This window comes from Balaenoptera acutorostrata, chromosome 13, assembly GCF_949987535.1.
Source record: "Balaenoptera acutorostrata chromosome 13, mBalAcu1.1, whole genome shotgun sequence".
Lineage (NCBI taxonomy): Eukaryota > Metazoa > Chordata > Mammalia > Artiodactyla > Balaenopteridae > Balaenoptera > Balaenoptera acutorostrata.
The window spans coordinates 67,496,102-67,515,849 of NC_080076.1; the positions used below are offsets into that span (position 1 = coordinate 67,496,102).

Consider the following 19,748-nt stretch of genomic DNA (forward strand, 5'->3'; position numbering starts at 1 on the left):
TGGGGTCCGTCCACCTGACTCTCTGGCTCCCCAACCTCCCACCTCGCTGGCTCTCAGGGGTGGTAAGGCTGCCCGAGAATCCCTGAACCTCCACATCAGCCCTGGGGACACCTACAGAGTGTCCCCAAACACAGCTGCCACCCAGCTGTGTGTGGGGCTGTGTGTGGGGGGACACACAGCCCCCCACCTACAGAGTCTCCCCAAACACAGCTCAGCTGCCCAGGGCAACTCCAGGGAGAGGGGCCAGCAGGCTTCAGTTAAGCATACATGGAGGCCGGCCAGTGGGGGGACAATGCTCCCACTCCCGAGGGCACAGCTCTGTCTCTGGGGTCCCCTGTCCCAATCAGGTTAGGCCAGAAAGAGTTAACCTCGCCACCCCCCACAGGAGGCTGAGGGAGGCCCATGCAGGGATTTGGGCCCAGATGCCACCCCTCCCTCCTTTCCTGGAAAATGTTCTCCAGGAATCTCTCAGCCAAGGACACAGAGGGTGGGGCAGGGGGTGAGGGGTGGGGCTGGGGAGCAGTTCTCCACTTTCCATGGGACTCCAAGCTCTGGGCATACCCCCTCTGCCGCTGCCTGATGCCCCCCCTTCATGACATCCAGGCTCAGCCCTCCTTTGCCTCCCTCCGCCCCCACCCCCCCAACCTCGGCCTTCTCGCTTTTGAGGGGACAATGCCCAGACCTGGCTCAGCCTCTGGAAGGATATGGTCACGATCTGGGAATCATCCCAGCTCTGGCTCCAGCCCTGAGATTGGGGTGGGGGAGGTCCTACCAGCCTGCCAGCTCTGGGTAGGGGTCTGCGAGGCCCCTGGGGCAACGGGGCTGCTGCTGAAGTCTCTGGCTCAGCTTAGCGACAGCACCTTGGCCCTGGAGGAAGGCAGGCCGGGCAGTCATGCAGGTTTGCCAGGGAGGAAACCTGTGGTGCCAAGGTGGCCCCAGGACAAAGCTGGCTACATAGCAGGGAAGGGAGGTGTCTGGGTCCAGTCGCAGATGGAAGGAAAGAAGGGCGTCCAGGATAGGAAGGCCCCAGGAACAGGCCCAATGGGGGCGCCCAAGCAGGCAATGACAAGGGCTGGGGTTCAGTGGGTGGTCAGGCCCTCTGCCTTGTCTCAGGGGCTCAGCCCCAGGGCACCACAGAGCCCAGCACTCTGTCTTGGACACAGTCCTGGGGGGGCAATTCTTAACTCAGAAGAAGGAGCCTAACTCTGCCCTCACTTACCACAGGCCCTCGGACAGCCTCCCCTCCCCCTATCGCTGTCCATGATCAACCCCCTGCACCCGTGCCCAGCTACACTGTCCTCCCAGACCAGACACACCCTCCTTGCTGTGGAGGTCAGGGTCTGGAGCCCCCTACCCTGGGAATGTGAGGGGCCCAGAGCTGGGTGGGGGGTGCTATAAGGGGCAGCAAGCCTCCAACAAAGACCCCTCCAGCTAGTGGGTTCCTGGCTCAAACCTGGTCCCTGGAGTAGCCAACCCCCACCCCATACACTTTCCCCACTTCTGTCACGGGGAAGACTGAAGCAGGGGCAGGTGTGGCTGGCCTGCTGCCAGCCTGCCCACAGCCAGGCTGAGATAGTTAACCAGCATCCCCCATCCCATTTATCTCCCAGGTGGCTGGCAGAGGAGGCCGGCCTGCCCAAGTCTGCCCCCAACCAAGCAAGGAGGGGTGATAAACATTTGTCAACTCAGAAGTGTCCACGCAGGGTGGACAGGTCAGATGCTACAACTGCTCGCTGCGGTTGGGGCGGGCGAGATTCTGAAAGCAGGCGCTGGCACTGTCTAAAGCTGGCAAACGGCAGCGGAACCCCCACCCACCCCGCCCTGACTCCAAGTCCAGCGCTCTTTGCCCCGCCAAAGCGACTGTTCCACAATCAGCACGGGGGCGCGGAGCCTTTAAAGGCGCCGAGCGCCACCTCGTCCCGGCGGCTCCAGTTCCTGGCGACAGGGCTCGAGCCAGGTCTAGCGCGGGCGAGGGCCTCCTCCAGCGACACCCCCAAACCGAGTGTGGGAGCTCTGGGGCCCCTAGCAGGAACCCTCCCCCCTTCCTCCGCTTCGGCCCGGCCGGGGCGCGCAACCTCGGATCCCGCGCTCCCAGCCCGGAGCATCCCGGGCGGGGCCAGGGGCGGGGCGCAAGCGGCCCTGCCTCCAGCCGGCTCGGCGCCCGCCGCGCGGCGACCATGGGGGCGCGGCTGGGCCGGCGGGCCGGGCCCGAAGCGGGCTCGGAGGCTGGGGCGGCGACGGGGTGCGGGCCGGCGCCCTATGAGCGCCGGGTGCGCTGGCTCCGCGAGATCCAGTCCACGCTCCGCGAGCGGCGGCCAGAGCGCGCCCAGCAGCTGCTGCGCCTCCTGCGCCAGGTGAGAGAAGCAGCCAAGCAGCCGGCCGGCCGGCCGGGGCTGCAGACCGAGGAGGGGCCGGGGGGAGATGCGGAGCTGGCCTCGGGCGCGCGGGCCGGGCGGGTTCCGAGGGGAGGGGACGACTGGCTTCCGGGGGTGGGGGTCTTGTCTGGGCCGGAGGGCGAGGGAGGGAAAGCAGTCAGCTAGAGTTGTGGGGTCGGGGGGACTGTGGGTGTGGAGGGGGTCCCATGACTGTATGCGTCTCTGGGGTTTGAGGTCAGTTGTGGGTGCTGAGGGTGCTCCCAAGCCTGGAGCTATGAGTCCACATTCAGGCCCTGCCAAGAAAGGAGGGCGGCTGGGAAGAGGGCAGGTGGGAGTGAATCATCTTGTATTGAGGGACAATGGGAAGAGGATGGTTCCCCCCTCCAGGGTGAAGGGAGGCGCTGCACTGGACCCCGGAGCAAGGACCTGGGGAAGGGACAGCCCAGCTGGTCAGCGGGTGCAACCTCTCCACGTCAGCTCAGACAAAGCCACAGCACACAATGCCCATCCTCCTAGCAGGCAGCTCTCGCCCATTGAGTACACACACCTGGCATCTGTACATCACAACATCACATCACGACGGGCGGGGGCTCTGGTTCCACATACACCAGGTACCTGAGTCCCATATCCCTAGCCCTGGGTTGCCTTAAGAGACATGAGTTCTGATCCCAGCATCACCACTGAGCAAGCCACTCCTCTCTCTGCCCACATCCCTATACCCTGCAGCAGCTGCCACCACAATCTGCCCCATCCTGTAAGCCGAAATCAGCTGTGCCGGTGGTCTTTGACCTGCAGGTGGATGATTGGGAAACTGAGGCTTGGAGAAAAGCAGTGAGCCTAGGGCCACAGAGCAAATTGGGGGCCAGCCAAGGCCAGAGCTCACCCTCCAGTCTCCCAGCTCTGCTCCTCCTGCTGCACTGGGTTTCATTTCTCTGGGCTCAGCAGGCTGGAAAGGTGGGGCTGGCCCTTTAAGAGGAGCTGTCCACATCAGCAGAAGGCAGGCTGCGGTCTGGGACCCTGACTGGGTCAGCCCAGGCTCACCAGCCATCCTTCCCTTCTACTGGATCCTCCCTAGCTGTCATCTCCAACTTGAGCCGTGTTTAAAATGCAAACAACAGAGCAGCACAAATCAGCCAGAGACTATTCAGAGGCACTATCTCTGTCCAGCATGGCGTCTGCAGCCCAAGGCACCAGCTGGAAATTTTAGCTGGGGAACGAGCTAGGTTGCCCACTGGTGTCCCAAAGGTTGGAATTTGAGGCCCAGTGAGGGGCCTGTCCTGCCCCATAACCTTCAGGGACTCTGCAGTTATGGACCTTGGTCATTCTGGCCTGGCCTGGCCTACTGTGCCCTGGGCTTATACACAGAACATGTTACTCCCTGGCTTGGGGAGGGCCCACATGGGGTCTCGAGGCCCCTCCTGGCTGTGCCTGTCCCATCAGCTTGTCGGCATATCCTCTAAACGGACCCCCTAAAGGACACCACACCAGGCCTATGGGAATAACAGGAGGAAGAGGCCAAGGGGTGAAGGCAGGAAGGCCAGGGCAGGCCAGGGACCTGATGGTGGGATCTGTGTGAGGGGTGGGAGGCTTGGAGGCTGGACAGGAAGGCTGGTGGGCGAGAGAGGGTGTGAAGGCCAGGCCACGGGGAGTTCTGAGACTGCAGGCTGTGTGCGAGTCTCTGCCATCACACAACCTTGAGAGCATTTGGTTTCCACTGAAGGGGTTAAGGGGTCAAGTGTGTGTTTCGTAGAGCTGGCTCTGGCAGCATTAGGGTGGACGGGAAGGGTATCAGGAGGCCGGGAGCCCCGGGAGGAGGCTGTGAGGGGATGAGGCCTGAAGCTCCTTGAGCAGTGGGTTGGGGTGGGGAGAGCTGGGCAGAGGAGGGATGAGGGAAGAGTGCGGGGTGATTCCTGGGCTCTGGCCCAAGTGCCTGGGAAGATGGGATGGTGGCACCCTTTACTGAGCGGAGGCACAGGAGGCGAGACACACCCAGTCTGAGTTGCCTTTGTGTCGTATGAGCTGAGAGAGAGAGAGTTCCACCCTGACAGGAACAGTCTGGACCCGTCAGCAAAGAGGTGGCAGCCGCAGCTCAGGAGTGCTCGGGGATAGGTGGATAGAGGCAGGGGGCCCAAAGGGAATGAGGAGGGCAGGGGCATTTGGGGATCATCAAGGAGCCCCAGAGAATCCCCCAGACAAGCCCAATCCCAGAGGAGCCAGGGGGCCTCAGCAGAACGTTTCACCTCCAGGGAACCAGTCTAAGGGTTCCCAGACCCACTTACCGCCTCCCTGAGGCCCCCGATGCACCGACCCTCTGCTCATCCAAAGGGTCCACCTGCCCCAGACAGTTGGCCCATCGCCACTGTGGGGAGGGCTCCAGCAAGCCTCAGGGGGGAAATGGAGAGAGGGGAACGGATGTGAGAGCCTCTGGCTGGCTGGGATGGGGGCTAGGGGAGGGAGGCCTCGACCCCTGGCTCACTCCACTCTCACTACCTGCAGGACCTGGGCCTCGAGGGGACCCTCCTCACAGACATCCTCTGCAGGAATGTGGCCTTCCTCAATCTGGTGGACCCCATCTCCCACGACCTGCTTGTGAACCTGGCCCGGGACCTGCAGTGCCCCAAGTCGGTGAGGCACGGGCCCCAGGCTGGGTAGTGTGGTTGACAGGCCAGAAGAGCCCAGAGCTGGGAGCTAGGATCTGGGCCCTCACCTGGTCTGCTGCGTGGCCTTAGGCGGGTCACTGTCCCTCTCTGGGACCTGATGCCATTTTCAGTGTATGAGGCTGGCCAGCAGCTGGAGCACATGGGAACTCTCCTTTCCCAGCCCTGGAAAGTCATCTGTTGGGTAGACCCGTTTCCTCTTTTTTTTTTTTTTTTGGCCCTGCAGCACAGCATCCAGTATTTTAGTTCCCTGACCAGGGATTAAACCTGTGCCCCCTGCAGTGGAAGCACGGAGCCCTAACCACTGGACCGCCAGGGAATTCCCTAGACCCGTTTCCTGAATTTCAGCACTGTGCGCCAGGCCCTGGGACCCAGGCAGGTAGTCGTATGGGGACCCTTCGGGATACAGGACATTCTGACAAATCCATTGATGTAACCAGGCTCCCAGCCCCTGAGTCCCAGAGCCAGAAGAGAGCGCCCTTGGCTGGAACCCCTGTCCACATGTTCCCACTGCGTCCCACAGCAACTCAAGCCACAAGAAAATCCCTCCTCGTGTTGAGCTGGCACCTGCCACCTGCAGCCTCGACTCCCCTCCTGCCACCGCGTCTGCCCAGAACACCTGTCCCCACCTGCTATGTTGGCACCTGCGGATGTCCTGCCATAAGCATGGAAGGTGCCGCACTCCTGACACAGCCTGTGGCCGGCCCCCAGCCCCCGGCCCTTTGTCACAGTGAGCCCCCGTGTGAAACAGGAATGCCCACTGTGGGCCCTGCCAGCTCTGAACTGCCACGTCCAGGTGCACTTGTCACTGAGGGGTCTCTGAGGCTAGCCTAGAGCCATCGCGGTGACCCCTGGGGCTTGCTGCCACTGTGTGTGCCCGCTGTTAACAGAGGAACTGGATAAAAGAATGTGCTGGGTGGTGGAGCGTGCTTAGTGCCAGCTTGTGGAAAGCAGTCCACCCCGCATCCTGCCCGAGCTGGGCCTCTGCAAGGGCCCACTTGGGAGCCAGAGAGAGCCAGGTGGTGGTGCTGGAAAATGGTAACCCTCCCCGCTGGCAGCCCAGACCCAGGCCCCACGGGTGCGGTCTCGCTTGGAGAGTGAGAGGAAGAAGAGCGTGCTGACCTGGCTTGTTCCTATTCCCTGGGGGTGGCGTCAGTGGAGCAGGGCTCCCTGGAGAGGCCTGGTCCTGCCTCCCCCTGTGGTGAGTCCCAGGGAGGCACCGAGGGTAGTCAGGGAGCCAGCGGCTGATAGCCCGAGACTCTGGCCCAGGGCCTGAGGACAGGGAACAAGGGCCCATTGTCTAGGCTTCCTCCCGCCGGGCACCACGGGCCTCGGACCAGCCTGTCCAGCTCCCAGTGGGCAGCCTCCCCTGGCTCTGTGCCAGGCCACGGGGCAGGGGGGCGGGGGTGGAGGGGGAAAGCCAGTGGGCGGCTCAGTGATCCGTGATGAATGGCTGTGCGCATGCACACACTTGGGTCCCCAAGGCCTGGGGGCGCACAGGGCTCTGCCTCCCCTGACAGCGCTGCCCCCGCAGGACTATGAGCTCTGGAAGTCCTCGGACAAGACCTGCCGGCAGCTCATCTACCACCTCACCCCTCACTCCAAGTGGCAGCAGGGGTCCAGCCTGCCCCGAAGGAAGACCCAGAGCTGGTAAGGGAGCCCAGACACAGCCCAGCCGCCTGGCCCCTGGGGGTCCCTTCCCAGGCCTCTGTCAACAAGAGCTGGGGCCTGAAATCCCACCCTGCAGGCCCTCACCCTTGGCTGCATCACAGCCCGTCACTGGCCGGTGTCAATGGAGGCGGATGCTCCCCAAGGCCAGCTCCTCTCCGTGTGACTGCCTCCTGCCATCTGCCTGTCCCTCAACGCCCTGCCTGTCACAGGGCCTGGCCCCCCTGGGGGCCTCAGCTGGAGTCAGCAGTCCCTAGGACAGGCTGGGAGGGAGGTGGAGTCTGGGTCATGATTCCCATTTTCCAGGGAAGGAAACTGAGGCCAGGGGAGGCAGAGTGTCTTGCCCAAGGCCACACTGCCCTGCTTCCTGAAGCCCTCTGGGGACTCTTTGCCAGGCTGCCTGAAGCTGAGGCCTCCACGGCCAGCCCAGTAGCTCACTCTGCAACGGGGTCCCCCTTAGTCACTCCATCACAACCTCGTGGCCACAAACTCAGCCTGGGAACAGGCCACTGGCACCTGGGCCCTGGTGCTCTCCCCTGCTTGCCCCCCAACCTCCTGCCCCCTCCCTCAGGCCTGGTGGCCCATGCTGAGCCTGGAGCCCATGGGGTTGTTCCCTGCCTTGGCAGGTGAGGGCCCTGGAGGTGTTCCCACCTCTGTCAGCCCCCAGGCAGGCCCATGTTCAAATGACAGGAGAGAACTAGAGGGGGTTCTGGGGGTAGTGGGGGACCCTCCTCAGTCTCTAAACCTCCCTTCCAGCTTAGGACACAGGGAGCCCTCCCCTAGGGCAGATCCCACCCACATCCCCCAACATGGCCCTCTTGCTTACCCTGGGCCTGTTCCCACATCTATCCTTATTCCAAAAGGGTCAACCTTAGAGGAGGCACGTGAAAAAAAAGCATGGGCTCAGGGGTCAGAACACCCCGATTTGGAGACCTGGCTCCCCCTTAGTGGTGTGTGACCGTGGAAGGGTCACGTCACCCCTCCAAGCACCCGTTTGCTCCTCTGCAGAATAGGATAATCATTCCCACCCCACTGAGTTGGCATAAAAATAAGAGACAACAGATGTAACAGGTGTGGTGATGCAAGCACACAGAGGGTTTTTGTAACAGCTCATGGAGCCTTAATGCAAGTGCATCTAATCCTCACAGGCAGGTCGCCTCTTAACCAAAGGGGACTAAGGCTCAGAGCGATTCAGAGTATTGCCCGTGGCCACTCATCTAGAAAGTGGCCATCTGCAGGGCCTGGGCCTTGCTGCCCTGCGCTGCCCTGACGGAGGGGTCGCTGTCTGAGGCAGGTGGGGCCCTTGCTCAGTCCCTCCCCACCCTCGACCCTCCCGCAGCCTCAAGAGCAACCTCCAGAAGACTCTGCCGGCGGGGGAGACCGTGAACCTATCGGGGATACCACTGTCAGTACAGGACGTGCAGCATATCATGCACTACCTGGGCAGCCAGGGCGCCAGGCTGGCAGTGCTGGACCTGAGCTTCACGGGGCTGAGTGATGAGCTGCTGCACCAGCTGCTGCCCAGCCTCTGGACGCTGCCCTGCCTCACCCAGCTTCTGCTCAACGGCAACCGGCTGACGCGGGCTGCCGCCCGTGAGCTCACTGAGGCCATCAAGGACACCACCAAGTTCCCGGTGCTGGCCTGGGTGGACCTGGGCAACAACGTGGATGTGGCCTCCCTGCCCCAGCCCCTGCTGGTTGGCCTGCGCCGGCGGCTAAGCCAGCGCACCTCGCTGCCCACCATCTACGAGAGCCTGGACCCAGAGCCTGAGGGTGGCGTGGCCGGGGCCACGGCCCTTGCCTCCACCTGGGGCTCTGCAGCTGCTGGGCCAGGGCCCGAGCCCCAGGCCTGCTGCACCAGGTGACCCGCTGCCCGCCCTGGCTCCTTCCTGACTGGCAAAGCACTCGAGCACGTGGGAGGGGGTGATGGAGGTGGAGTTACCCCCCAGGACCCAGATCCAGTGCACAGAGGAGGATGGGCTCATTGGAGACTGGATGGTCGGTCCAGGCTGGAGTCTCAGCCTTCCCTCAGCAGGCACCTACTGTGCAGACCCCACAATAAAGGCTGATGCCACCTCCACCTCAGCCTTTCTGCACTGTGGGCCTCAGGGCCACTGAGCACCAGCCCTGCGGCTGAGTTTGGGAGAAGGGGTGGCTGGGACTCAGGGGCCTTGCCTGCCCAAAAGGGAGGGACCAAGCTCACACTGATCTCCCCTGGGTGCTCCCTGGGCAGGGTTCCCATGGAAACCAAAGAAGGGGGGAGGGTCCATCTGTGGTCGGGGAGTTAGAGGAGGCCTCCAGAGACCTGGCACTCATGTCTGGGCAGTGCTTGGGCACTTTGAGGAAGGAGCAGGGGAGGAGCAGTTTGGGAGCCCAGAGAGGAGCACAGGCTGCTGACCTCCCCATCAGGGCCCCCTGGGCTGGGCACGAGACTGTGCAGACAGGGGGCAAGGATCATTTCCCACAGGGCACAGCACTGCCCACCAGCCCTGGTACCCACCCCCCAGGCCTCCTGTACTTGGCGAGTGGGCAACGCCATGGGGTGGGGGGGGAGAGACATCAGGCCAGAGACAAAGAGCTCTGTGTTCCCTCCAGGCCCTGGGGGCCCACATGCAGAGTCCTCCCCCCATGTGGGACCCCAAGAGAGCATGCAGGGGTGAGGTGGGCACGGCCCACAGCGGTGGGGGCCCCGGGGGAGAGCAGTACTGGAGCTGTCCCAGCAGGGAGCCGTCTCCTGTCTTCCCCAAGCAGCACAAGGGCAGGCTCCAGACCAGACACCACAGTCACCTCCCAGCCCAGTGTGGGGAGCTGGAGTTCAGCCCCACTAGGAGTTGGGCCGGGACAAGGAAGGAATTTCGAGGTGTCGGGTGGACTGAGGCTGCAGCAGGGGAGCCATGGCCCAAGGCTCCCCTGCAGCGCTGGGAGGTCAGGACTAGGGTAGCTGGATCCTGCAGCATGAGGAGAGACCCAGCAGTGGAGAGAGCCCCACAAGCCAAGGAGAAGGTGGGGGTCCCCCGGGCCCACATCCCTGGGCCCACCAGCTGACCTTCCCCCATAGCTCTGGCCCACAGGGGACTGTGAGTCAGCACTGATTACACACGTCCCCAGGCAGCCGGATGCACGACGGCCTCTTGGGACAGAAGGGAGATGGCCAAGAAGGGTGACGTCGGTCCCAGGACCAACAAGAGGCAGTGAGGAAAAGGAGCTCCTCTCCTGCGCTGCCTGCCAGCCCCGAGGTCAGGCCCCGCCGCTCTCACTGCTTTTGGCGGAACCCCTATCGGGAGAAAGCCAGAAAGGCATGAGGAGCACCCGGTTCAGCCCAGCTCTGCTCCCTCTCCGGCCCCCGGTCTCTCCTCTCCTCTGTCCACCATCCCTTCCAGCTCTCAATGCTCCATCCTGGGGTCCTGGACCCTCCCTGGCCTCCTTGCTTTAAAGACATGAGCCTGCGCAGTGGCTTGGGAGCCACAGAAGTATCTCCCTGTGTCCCCTGCTCTGGGACAGGGGGCTCAGGCTCCCCAAGGGAAGGCAAAGCGGGTGGGGGTAGAAGGGGCCACAGAGAGGAGAAGGATGAAGAAGCCGGCCCAGGGCCGGGCAAGCTGATAAGCCCGTGTCCTGCAGCTCCCGGCTGGAGAAACGCCAAGCTGTCTGTGTCCCTCCTGCCCCTCGCTCCCTGCCCATCCCTGGCCCTCATCTGCCCACAAACCTTGAATGTGACGAACATGACCACTCAAAGAGATTCTTACCAGGATGGTGTGAGGACCTTGGCCGGGTGTTGCCAGGCGAGCTCTGGGAGAATCCAGGCGGAGACAGCTGTTCTCAAGCTCCCGGCCTCTCAGATGGATGCACGCAATGCACTGGCTGGGCCGGAGCATGAAACAGCTGGAGAGAGACAGGCTGCCCTTGTTCCCACGCAGGTGTCCAGGGCCCCTTCGAGGGGCCCTTACGACCACCAGCAAGGCTACTCTGCAGGCAGGGACACTCCAGTAAGTCACGCAGCCTGGTGGGCAGAGTGTGCCCTCCAGGCCGGCTCCAGCCCGAGTTCCAGACCAAGGAGGCGCTAGGTGGGCCTCGCTTGGGCCGGTCCTCTCCTAGGCCCAGTCTCGGAGGCAGACAGACCTGGCCTGGTCCCACCCTGTCACCTGCTGGTGGTGTGGTCCCCTCGGGGTCTCTTCCCTCATCTTGGGAACGAGGCTCACGAAGCCTCCCCTTATCCTGCTGGAGTGAGGCTGACACAAGGATTGGAAAGTGCCTGCCGCGTGGGGGGCACAGGGCAGATGCTCTGTAGTGTCAGTGGGGCCTCCACCCAGGGCTCTCTGGGTGGGAATGGCAGGAGCCCAAACCTCGGGACTAGACAGGGCTGAAGCCATTTATTTATTTAAGAGTGCTTCTGTAGCCTCTCTCGGGGCCAAGCACTGTTCCGATGGCTTTACACCCCTTTAATTCTCTTTGCACTTGTAGGAGGTGAGTGCTATTACCACCTCCGTTTTGGAGGTGAGTGAGCTGAGTCAGGGAGAGGTTGAGTGACCTGTCCAAGGTCAAAGGGCTAGAACTGGAGATGCCGAGAAGTGAGCCAGGTGGCCTGGCTTTAGTCTGGGATGCTAACCCCTGCCTGCTTCACCCAAATTCCTGCCAGGGGAATTCCACCAAGCCCTGCCAGAGGCCATTCGAGGCAGGAGACATCACGGTGGCCCTGCTGGCAGGTGCCCTGCAGTGGAGAGCGACCTCCAGCTGCACTGCCCAGGAGCAAGACCAGGCAGGACCTCCCTGGCCTCCATTTCCTCATGTGCAAAATGGGTGGGGAGGGGAGCCCTCTTCTGGGATGGAAAGGGACTGGTGAGGAGTGGGTTTGGAAGTACATGTCAGACTGAGCTCCACTCTGGGGTGTGGGATCCACGCCCACTTCCGGTGGCCTGGCTGGGACAGCTGCAGGTGAGGTGCCTTCACCTCCTCAGGTCTTGCTAGGATGTTGAGAGCATCAAAAGGAAAGATGTAGAAAAGATGCCTGTTCTCTGCAGGACCTCGGTGACCAACACTTGGGAACTTCTGTTCTGTCCCTGAAGGGAGGACATTTGAGTCCAGATAAAGTTCTTTAAGATATGAGTCTCCACAAAGGTCAGCCTCTGCAGACAGTCTTTTTGAGAATCCAGAATCTCAGATGACTGATCATCCCAGTGGCTGATATTAACCCAGCACAGAGGTTTTTCTCTAGGTCCTGGAGAGAAAGGAAAACATACTTCTTCCTCTTAGAGATAGTTGCCAACCAACAATGGAAAGCAGTATTTCCTTTCCCAGCTGTATACTTTAATTTTATTTTTTAAAAATAATACCGGGGGGCTTCCCTGGTGGCACAGTGGTTGAGAATCTGCCTGCTAATGCAGGGGACACGGGTTCGAGCCCTGGTCTGGGAAGATCCCACATGCCACGGAGCAGCTGGGCCCGTGAGCCACAACTACTGAGCCTGCGCGTCTGGAGCCTGTGCCCCGCAACGGGAGGGGCCGCGATAGTGAAAGGCCCGCGCACCGCGATGAAGAGCGGTCCCCGCACCGCGATGAAGAGTGGCCCCCACTTGCCGCAACTAGAGAAAGCCCTCGCACGAACCGAAGACCCAACACAGTCAAAAATAAATAAATAAATAAATAAAGTAGCTATAAAAAAATAATAATAATAATAATACCGGGAGTTCCCTGGTGGTCTATGGTTAGGATTCAGCACTTCCACTGCTGGGGCCCAGGTTCAATCCCTGGTCCAGGAACTGAGATCCTGCAAGCTGAGTGGCGTGGCCAAATAATAATAATAATAACAACAACAATAATGATAACAATACCTTATTTAAAAAACAATTCTTCGGGCTTCCCTGGTGGCGCAGTGGTTGAGAATCTGCCTGCCAATGCAGGGGACACGGGTTCGAGCCCTGGTCTGGGAAGATCCCTCATGCCGCGGAGCGACTAGGCCCGTGAGCCACAGCTACTGAGACTGCGCGTCTGGAGCCTGTGCTCCACAACAAGAGAGGCCGCGATAGTGAGAGGCCCACGCACCGCGATGAAGAGTGGCCCCCACTTGCCACAACTAGAGAAAGCCCTCGCACAGAAATGAAGACCCAACACAGCCATAAATAAATAAATAAATAAATACAAATTAAAAAAAAATGTTGTGGAGAACTCTGTCTCTCTAATCTGCTCTGCTCCTTTTAAAATAAATAAATAAATAAATAAATAAAAATAAAAAACAATTCTTCATTGTCATACAACTAAAATACAATTAAGTACACTTCCCTGGTGGTCCAGTGGTTAAGACTCGGTGCTTCCACTGCAGGGACTCGGGTTTGATCCCTGGTCGGGGAAGTTCCACATGCCATGCGGTACAGCAAAAAATAAATAAATAAATAAAAAACGTTAAAAAAAAAAAAAAAAACCCAATTAAGAGGACATCCCAAGTGTTACAAGTTGAAATTGTGCTACATGGCGCATTCTGACTTGTGTATAAATCCATGAAGTAAACGTATCTGTCACACCCAAAAGTCTCCTTGTGCCCCTTGGCAATGTCTCCCTCCCACCGTCCCTTTCCCCTCCTTCCCCAAGCAACAATTGACCTGCTTTCTGTCTCTATAGATTAGTGTGCATTTTCTAGTTTTAGATAGATGGAATCATACAGGGTGTACTCTTTTTTTATATTACTTCTCTCACTTGGCATAATTGAAACTCCCACAGTGATGCATGTATCAATGGTCCCTTTTAATTGCTGAGTAGCATTCTACTGGATGGATGTACCACAGTTCACTCACCTGTTGGTGGACATTTGTGTTGTTTCCAGTGTTTAGCTATTACAAATAAAACTGCTATGAATATCATGTACAAGTTTTTGCATGAACAGATATTTCCTTTTCTCTTGGGTAGTGATATCTCAGTGTGGTTCTCTCTTCTTGTAATATCTTTGCCTGGTTTTGGTGTCAGGGTAATGCTGGTCTCATAGAATGAGCTGAGACGTATTCCCTTCTCTTAAATTTTTTGGGAACGGTTTGTGTAAAATTGATATTATTTCTTCCTTAAATATTTGATAGAATTCCTCAGTGAAGGCACACAAGCCTAAGGTTTTCTTTGTGGGAAGGTTTTCAACTACAATTCCAATTTCTTTAATAAATGTAGGGCTTTTCAGGTTAGCTATTACTCCTTGAGAGAGTGTTTGTATTTTGGATCTTTCAAAGAATTTGTCCATTTCATCTAAGTTGTGGAATTTGTTGACATGAAGTTGTTCATAACATTCTCTCTCTCTTTTTTTTGGACGTCGCGCAGCTTGTGGGATCTTAGTTCCTTGACCAGGTTTTGAACCCGGGCCCTTGGCAGTGAAAGCACAGAGTCCTAACCACCGGACTGCCAGGGAATTCCCTGTAACATTCTCTTTTAATATCTGTGGAATCTGTAGCAGTCACCTCTCTCATCCCTGAGACTGGTAATTTTGTCTTCCTCTTTCCGTGCCCCCCCCCATTGCCTGAGCAGTCTGGCTAGAGATTTATCAATTTTATTCATCTTGTTAAAGAATCATCTTTTGGTTTCACTGATTATTCTCTATAGTTTTCTATTTCATTGATACCCACTTAGATCCTTACTTGTTTTCTTCCACTTACTTCAAATTTCATTGGCTCTTCTTTTTCTAGATTTTTGGGGGGCGGGCAGCTTGTGGGATCTTAGTTCTCCAACCATGGATTGAACCCGGGCCACGGCAGTGAAAGCACAGATTCCTAACCACTGGACCGCCAGGGAATTCCCTCTAGATTCTTTTTTTTTTTTTTTGGCTGCGTTGTGTCTTGCTGTGCATGAACTTTCTCTAATTGCGGCGAGCCGGGACACTCTTCGTTGCGGTGCGCGGGCTTCTCCTTGCGGTGGCTTCTCTAGTTGCGGTGCACGGGCTCTAGGCACGCGGGCTTCAGTAGTTGCAGCATGCGGGCACAGTAGTTGTGGCGCACGGGCTCTAGGGCTCACGGGCTTCGGTAGTTGTGGTGCATGGGCTCAAGTAGTTGTGGCTCACGGGCTTCAGTAGTTGTGGTGTATGGGCTTAGTTGCTCCGTGGCATGTGGGATCTTCCCGGACCAGGGATGGAACCTGCATCCACTGCACTGGCAGGCAGATTCTTTTTCTTTTTAATAAATTTATTTATTTATTTATTTTTGGCTGCATTGGGTCTTCATTGCTGTGTGCGGGCTTTCTCTAGTTGTGGCGAGTGGGGGCTACTCTTTGTTGTGGTGCGTGGGCTTCTCACTGCGGTGGCTTCTCTTGTTGCAGAGCACAGGCTCTAGGTGCACGGGCTTCAGTAGTTGTGGCTCGCAGGCTCTAGAGCACAGGCTCAGTAGTTGTGGCACACGGGCTTAGTTGCTCCGCGGCATGTGGGATCTTTCCAGACCAGGGATTGAACCCGTGTCTCCTGCATTGGCAGGCGGATTATTAACCACTGTGCCGCCAGGGAAGTCCCATGAAATCTTCTTGTCTGATAGTAATATAGCTGAGATCATTGACCTGAGACCTTTCTTTTTTCCTAATAAAGGTGTTTACTGCTACTTAAAAAAACAAAAGCAAAAACGCACGATGTACAAGCTGTGAGTGGAGTTTATCCAGTGTTTTACTGAGGACTGTAGCCTGGGAGAGAGCCTCTCAGATAGCTCAAGAAACTGTGCAGAAGAGGTAAGGGGAGAGGTCAGTATATATGTGATTTTGGCAAAGGGGGTAGGTGCAACCAAGCACACATCTCAGTAGAAGGTTGCTGCTAGTCACAAGGAATGCAAATCTTAGTTAATGATTTAGTGCTTTTCTAAGGGAAGATGCAAGAATCCAGGTTCATAAAAAATTTCTCCTGAAAATATCTAACTATCTTATGGTCTGTTCTGCCAGTTTTCCCAGAGCACAGAGTGCCTCATTCCTGATCTCTGCCCTGAACTCTTTTCAGGGTGTGTCGAAGGTCAATGGCTGCAGTGGCTTATATTCAATCCTTGTGGAGCCAAATGTCTAGTGACATTCTTTAGTGGGTAGTGCTATAAATTACTTCTCTAAGTTCTGCTTTAGTGGCATCCCACAAATTCTGATATGTTGTGTTTCCATTTTCAAGTCAGTACAGACTACTTTCCAATTTCTCTTTTGGTTTCTTCTTTGATCTATGGGTTACTTAGAAGTGTGTTATTTTGTTTCCAAATATTTAGAGATTTCCCAAGGATCCTTGTGATAAATGATTTCTAATTTAATTACAGTGTGGTCAGACAACATAATATGGCTTGAAGCCTTTTGAATCTTGATAAATGTTCTGTGTGCACTTGAGAAGAATGTGTATTCTACTATTGTTGGGTGTCCTGTGTTAATCAAAGTCAAGTTGACTTACCATGTTGTTCGAGTCTACTATATCCTTGCTGATTTTCTGCTTACTTAGTCTATGAATTATTGAGAGGAGAACTGAACTCTGACTGTACTTGTATTTGTCTGTTTCTTATTTCTATCCATTTTTTGTTTCATGTATTTTGAAGCTTTATTATTAGGTGCATAAATGTTTAAGATTGCTATGGCTCCTTGATTAACTGACCCTATCATCATTATGAAATAACCTTCATTATCCCTGAAACCTACTTGTCTGATATTAATATAGCTCCAGCTTTCTTTTGACTAGTGTTAGCAATGGTATTCTTCCCCATCCTTTTACTTTTAACCTATTTATGTCTTTATATTTAAAGTGTTTCTGGACTTCCCTGGTGGTGCAGTGGTTGAGAATCTGCCTGCCAATGCGGGGAACACAGATTCGATCCCTAGTCTGGGAAGATCCCACATGTTGTGGAGCAACTAAGCCCATGCACAACTACTGAGCCTGCGCTCTAGAGCCTGTGAGCCACAACTACTGAGCCCACATGCCGCAACTACTGAAGCCCGTGTGCTTAGAGCCCGTGCTCCGCAACAAGAGAAGCCACCACAATGAGAAGCCCAGGCACCGCAACGAAGAGTAGCCCCCACTCACTGCAACTAGAGAAAGCCCGTGCGCAGCAATAAAGACACAAATGCAGCCAAAAATAAACAAATAAATAATAAAGTGTTTCTTGTAGGTAGCATGTAGTTAGGTTTTGTTTTCTTAATCCAATCTGACATTCTCTACTTTTTAATTGGAGTGTTTATACCATTTACATTTACTGTGATTATTGATATGGTTAGACTTAAGCCTATCATCTTGCTATTTATTTTCTATTTACCCCATCTGTTCTTTTAAATGTATTTATTTATTTATTTTTGTCTGTGTTGGGTCCTTATTGCTGCACACGGGCTTTCTCTAGTTGCAGTGAGAGGGGGCTACTCATCGTTGCGTGGGCTTCTCATTGCGGTAGCTTCTCTTGCTGCGGAGCACAGGCTCTAGGCGTGCTGGCTTAGGTAGTTGTGGCATGCGGGCTTCAGTAGTTGTGGCTCGCAGGCTCCAGAGCCAGGCTGAGTAGTTGTGGTGCATGGGCTTAGTTGCTCCGTGTCATGTGGGATCCTCCCGGCCCAGGGCTCGAACCCGTGTCCCCTGCATCGGCAGGTGGACTCTTAACCACTGCGCCACCAGGGAAGCCCCCATCTGTTCTTTGTTCCTCTTTTTCTTTTTCTGCCTTATTTTGGTATAATTATTTATTTATAAATCTCCTCTGTTGGCTTAACTCTTTCTATTGAAGTAAAATCCACATAATATAAAATTCTTCATGTTAACCATTTTAAAGTGTGCAATTGAGTTGTTTTTAGTACATTTTCCATGTTGTGCAACTATCAACACTATCTAATGACAGAACATTTTCATTACCCCAAAAAGAAACCCCATACCCATTAAGCAGGCACTCTGTATTCTCCCCTCTCCCAATCTCTGGCAATCACTAATCTGCTTTGTGTCTATGAATTTGCCTATTATGGACATTTCATATACATGGAAACGTACAATATGTGGCCTTTTGTGTCTTCTTTCACTTACCATGTTTTCATAATTCATCCATGTTGTAGCATGTGTCAGTAATTCATTCCTTTTAATGGATTAAATAATATTCTAATTGTACGGATATACCACTTTTGTTTACCCATTCATCAGCTGTTGGATATTTGAATGTTGGCATAATTCTTTGTTATTTTAGTGTTGCTTTGGGGTTTATATTATACATTTTTAAATTATCACAGACTTCAAGTAATATACCACTTCTAGTATAAGAAATTTACAGTAGTATATGTTTTCCCCTCTTGGCCTTTATGCTAATATTGTCATGCATTTTACTTTTACATGTCATAAGCGCCGTAATACAATCTTCACTCGTTTGTGTAGATCCAGATTTCCATATGGTCTAGTTTTCCTTTTTCTAGAAGGATGTCCTTTAACATTTTTTGTATAGCAGGCCTCCTGGTGATGAATTTTTTTCAGCCTTTGTGTGTCTGAAAACATTTTATTTTGCCTTCATCTTAAAAAGATTTATCTCCCCCCAGGTATTGAATTCTAGATTGATAATTTTTTCTGTCAATACTTTGAAGTTGTTGCTTCACTGTCTTCATGTTTGCATGGTTCCCAATGAGAAATGTCATCCTTATCTTTGTTCCTCTAATATAACATTTTTTTTTCTCCAGCTGCTTTTTGGAATTTTTCTCTTCGCCACTGGTTTTGAGTTATGATATATGCTTTGGTGTCATTTTCTTGTGCTTGGAGTTCATTTAGCTTTTGGGATCTGTGGGTTTATAGTTTTCATCCAGTTAGGAAAGTTTTTGGCCATTATTACTTCAAGTACTTTTTCTGTCCCCTCATCACCTCTCCTTTGGGGACTCCAACTACCCATATATTAGGAAACTTGGAGTTGTCCCAAAGCTCTTTTCTTTTTCAAATTCTTTTTCTCTGTGTGTGTTTCACCTTGGATAGTTTCTATAGCTTATGCCTTAAAGTTCATTGAGCTTTTCTTCTGTAATGTCTAATCTGCTGTGAATCCCATCCAGCTATAGAAATTCAATGAGAAGTTTCTCTTTCTCTTTTCCTTCTCCTTTCTCCTTCTGTTACACCCCCTCATCCTTCTTTTTATTTTTATTATTATTATTATTATTTTGGCTGTGCTGCATGGCTTGCGGGATCTCAGTTCCCCAGCCAGGGATTGAACCCAGGCCACGGCAGTGAAAGTGCTGAGTCCTAACCACTAGACTACCAAAGAACTCCCTCGTCCTTCGTTTTAGATTGTACATGTCTCTACTTAACTTTTTGAATATCTGAAAGAGTTAAAACAACCGTCTTGGGCTTCCCTGGTGGCACAGTGGTTAAGAATCCACCTTCCAATGCAGGGGACACAGGCTCGAGCCCTGATCTGGGAAGATCCCACATGCCATGGAGCAACTAAGCCTGTGTGCCACAACTACTAAGCCTGCGCTCTAGAGCCCATGAGCCACAACTACTGAGCCCACATGCCACAACTACTGAAGCCCACATGCCTAGAGCCCGTGCTCCACAACAAGAGAAGCCACCGCAATGAGAAGCCCACACACCGCAATGAAGAGTAGCCCCCGCTCGGCGCAACTAGAGAAAGCCCGCACACAGCAACGAAGACCCAACACAGCCAAAAATAAATAAATAAATTTATAAAAACAAAACAAAACAAACAAAAAACACAACCGTCTTAATGTCCTTCTCTGCTACTTCTAACATCTGTGTCAGTTTTGGATGTTTTGATTATTCTTATTACGGGTTGTGCTTTCCTGCCTCTGCATGCCTGGTAATCTTTGACTGGATGCCAGACATTGTGAATTTTACTTTGTAGGGTGCTAGATGTTTTTATGTTCCTATAAATCTTTTTGGACTTTGTTCTAGAATACAGCTAATTGACCTGGAAACAGCTTGATCCTTTCAAGTCCTGTTTTTATGATTTGTTAGCTGGGTCCAGAGCAATGCTCAAACTAGGGCTAATAGTTCATTTACGAGGCGAGACTTTCCTGGATACTTGTCTTAAAATACATCATATTTTTGTATTATTCATGTTTAATGTTTTTTTATTGAATGTTTTAAAATTTTTAAAATGGTGCTTTGACATCTTGGGGCCTTGCTA

The 19,748-nt window shown here is 54.4% G+C and overlaps 1 protein-coding gene across 1 annotated transcript; it reads left to right on the plus strand.

The window, feature by feature from the left end:
- Positions 1-1,955: 1,955 nt before the first annotated feature.
- On the plus strand, positions 1,956-8,785 carry LRRC75B (leucine rich repeat containing 75B). The gene is made up of 4 exons (XM_057526798.1): positions 1,956-2,354; positions 4,872-5,000; positions 6,567-6,682; positions 8,040-8,785. Exons 1-4 carry the CDS (start codon positions 2,178-2,180, stop codon positions 8,563-8,565), a joined length of 948 nt encoding a protein of 315 aa, XP_057382781.1. The 5' UTR covers positions 1,956-2,177; the 3' UTR covers positions 8,566-8,785.
- The last annotated feature ends 10,963 nt before the right edge of the window (positions 8,786-19,748 follow it).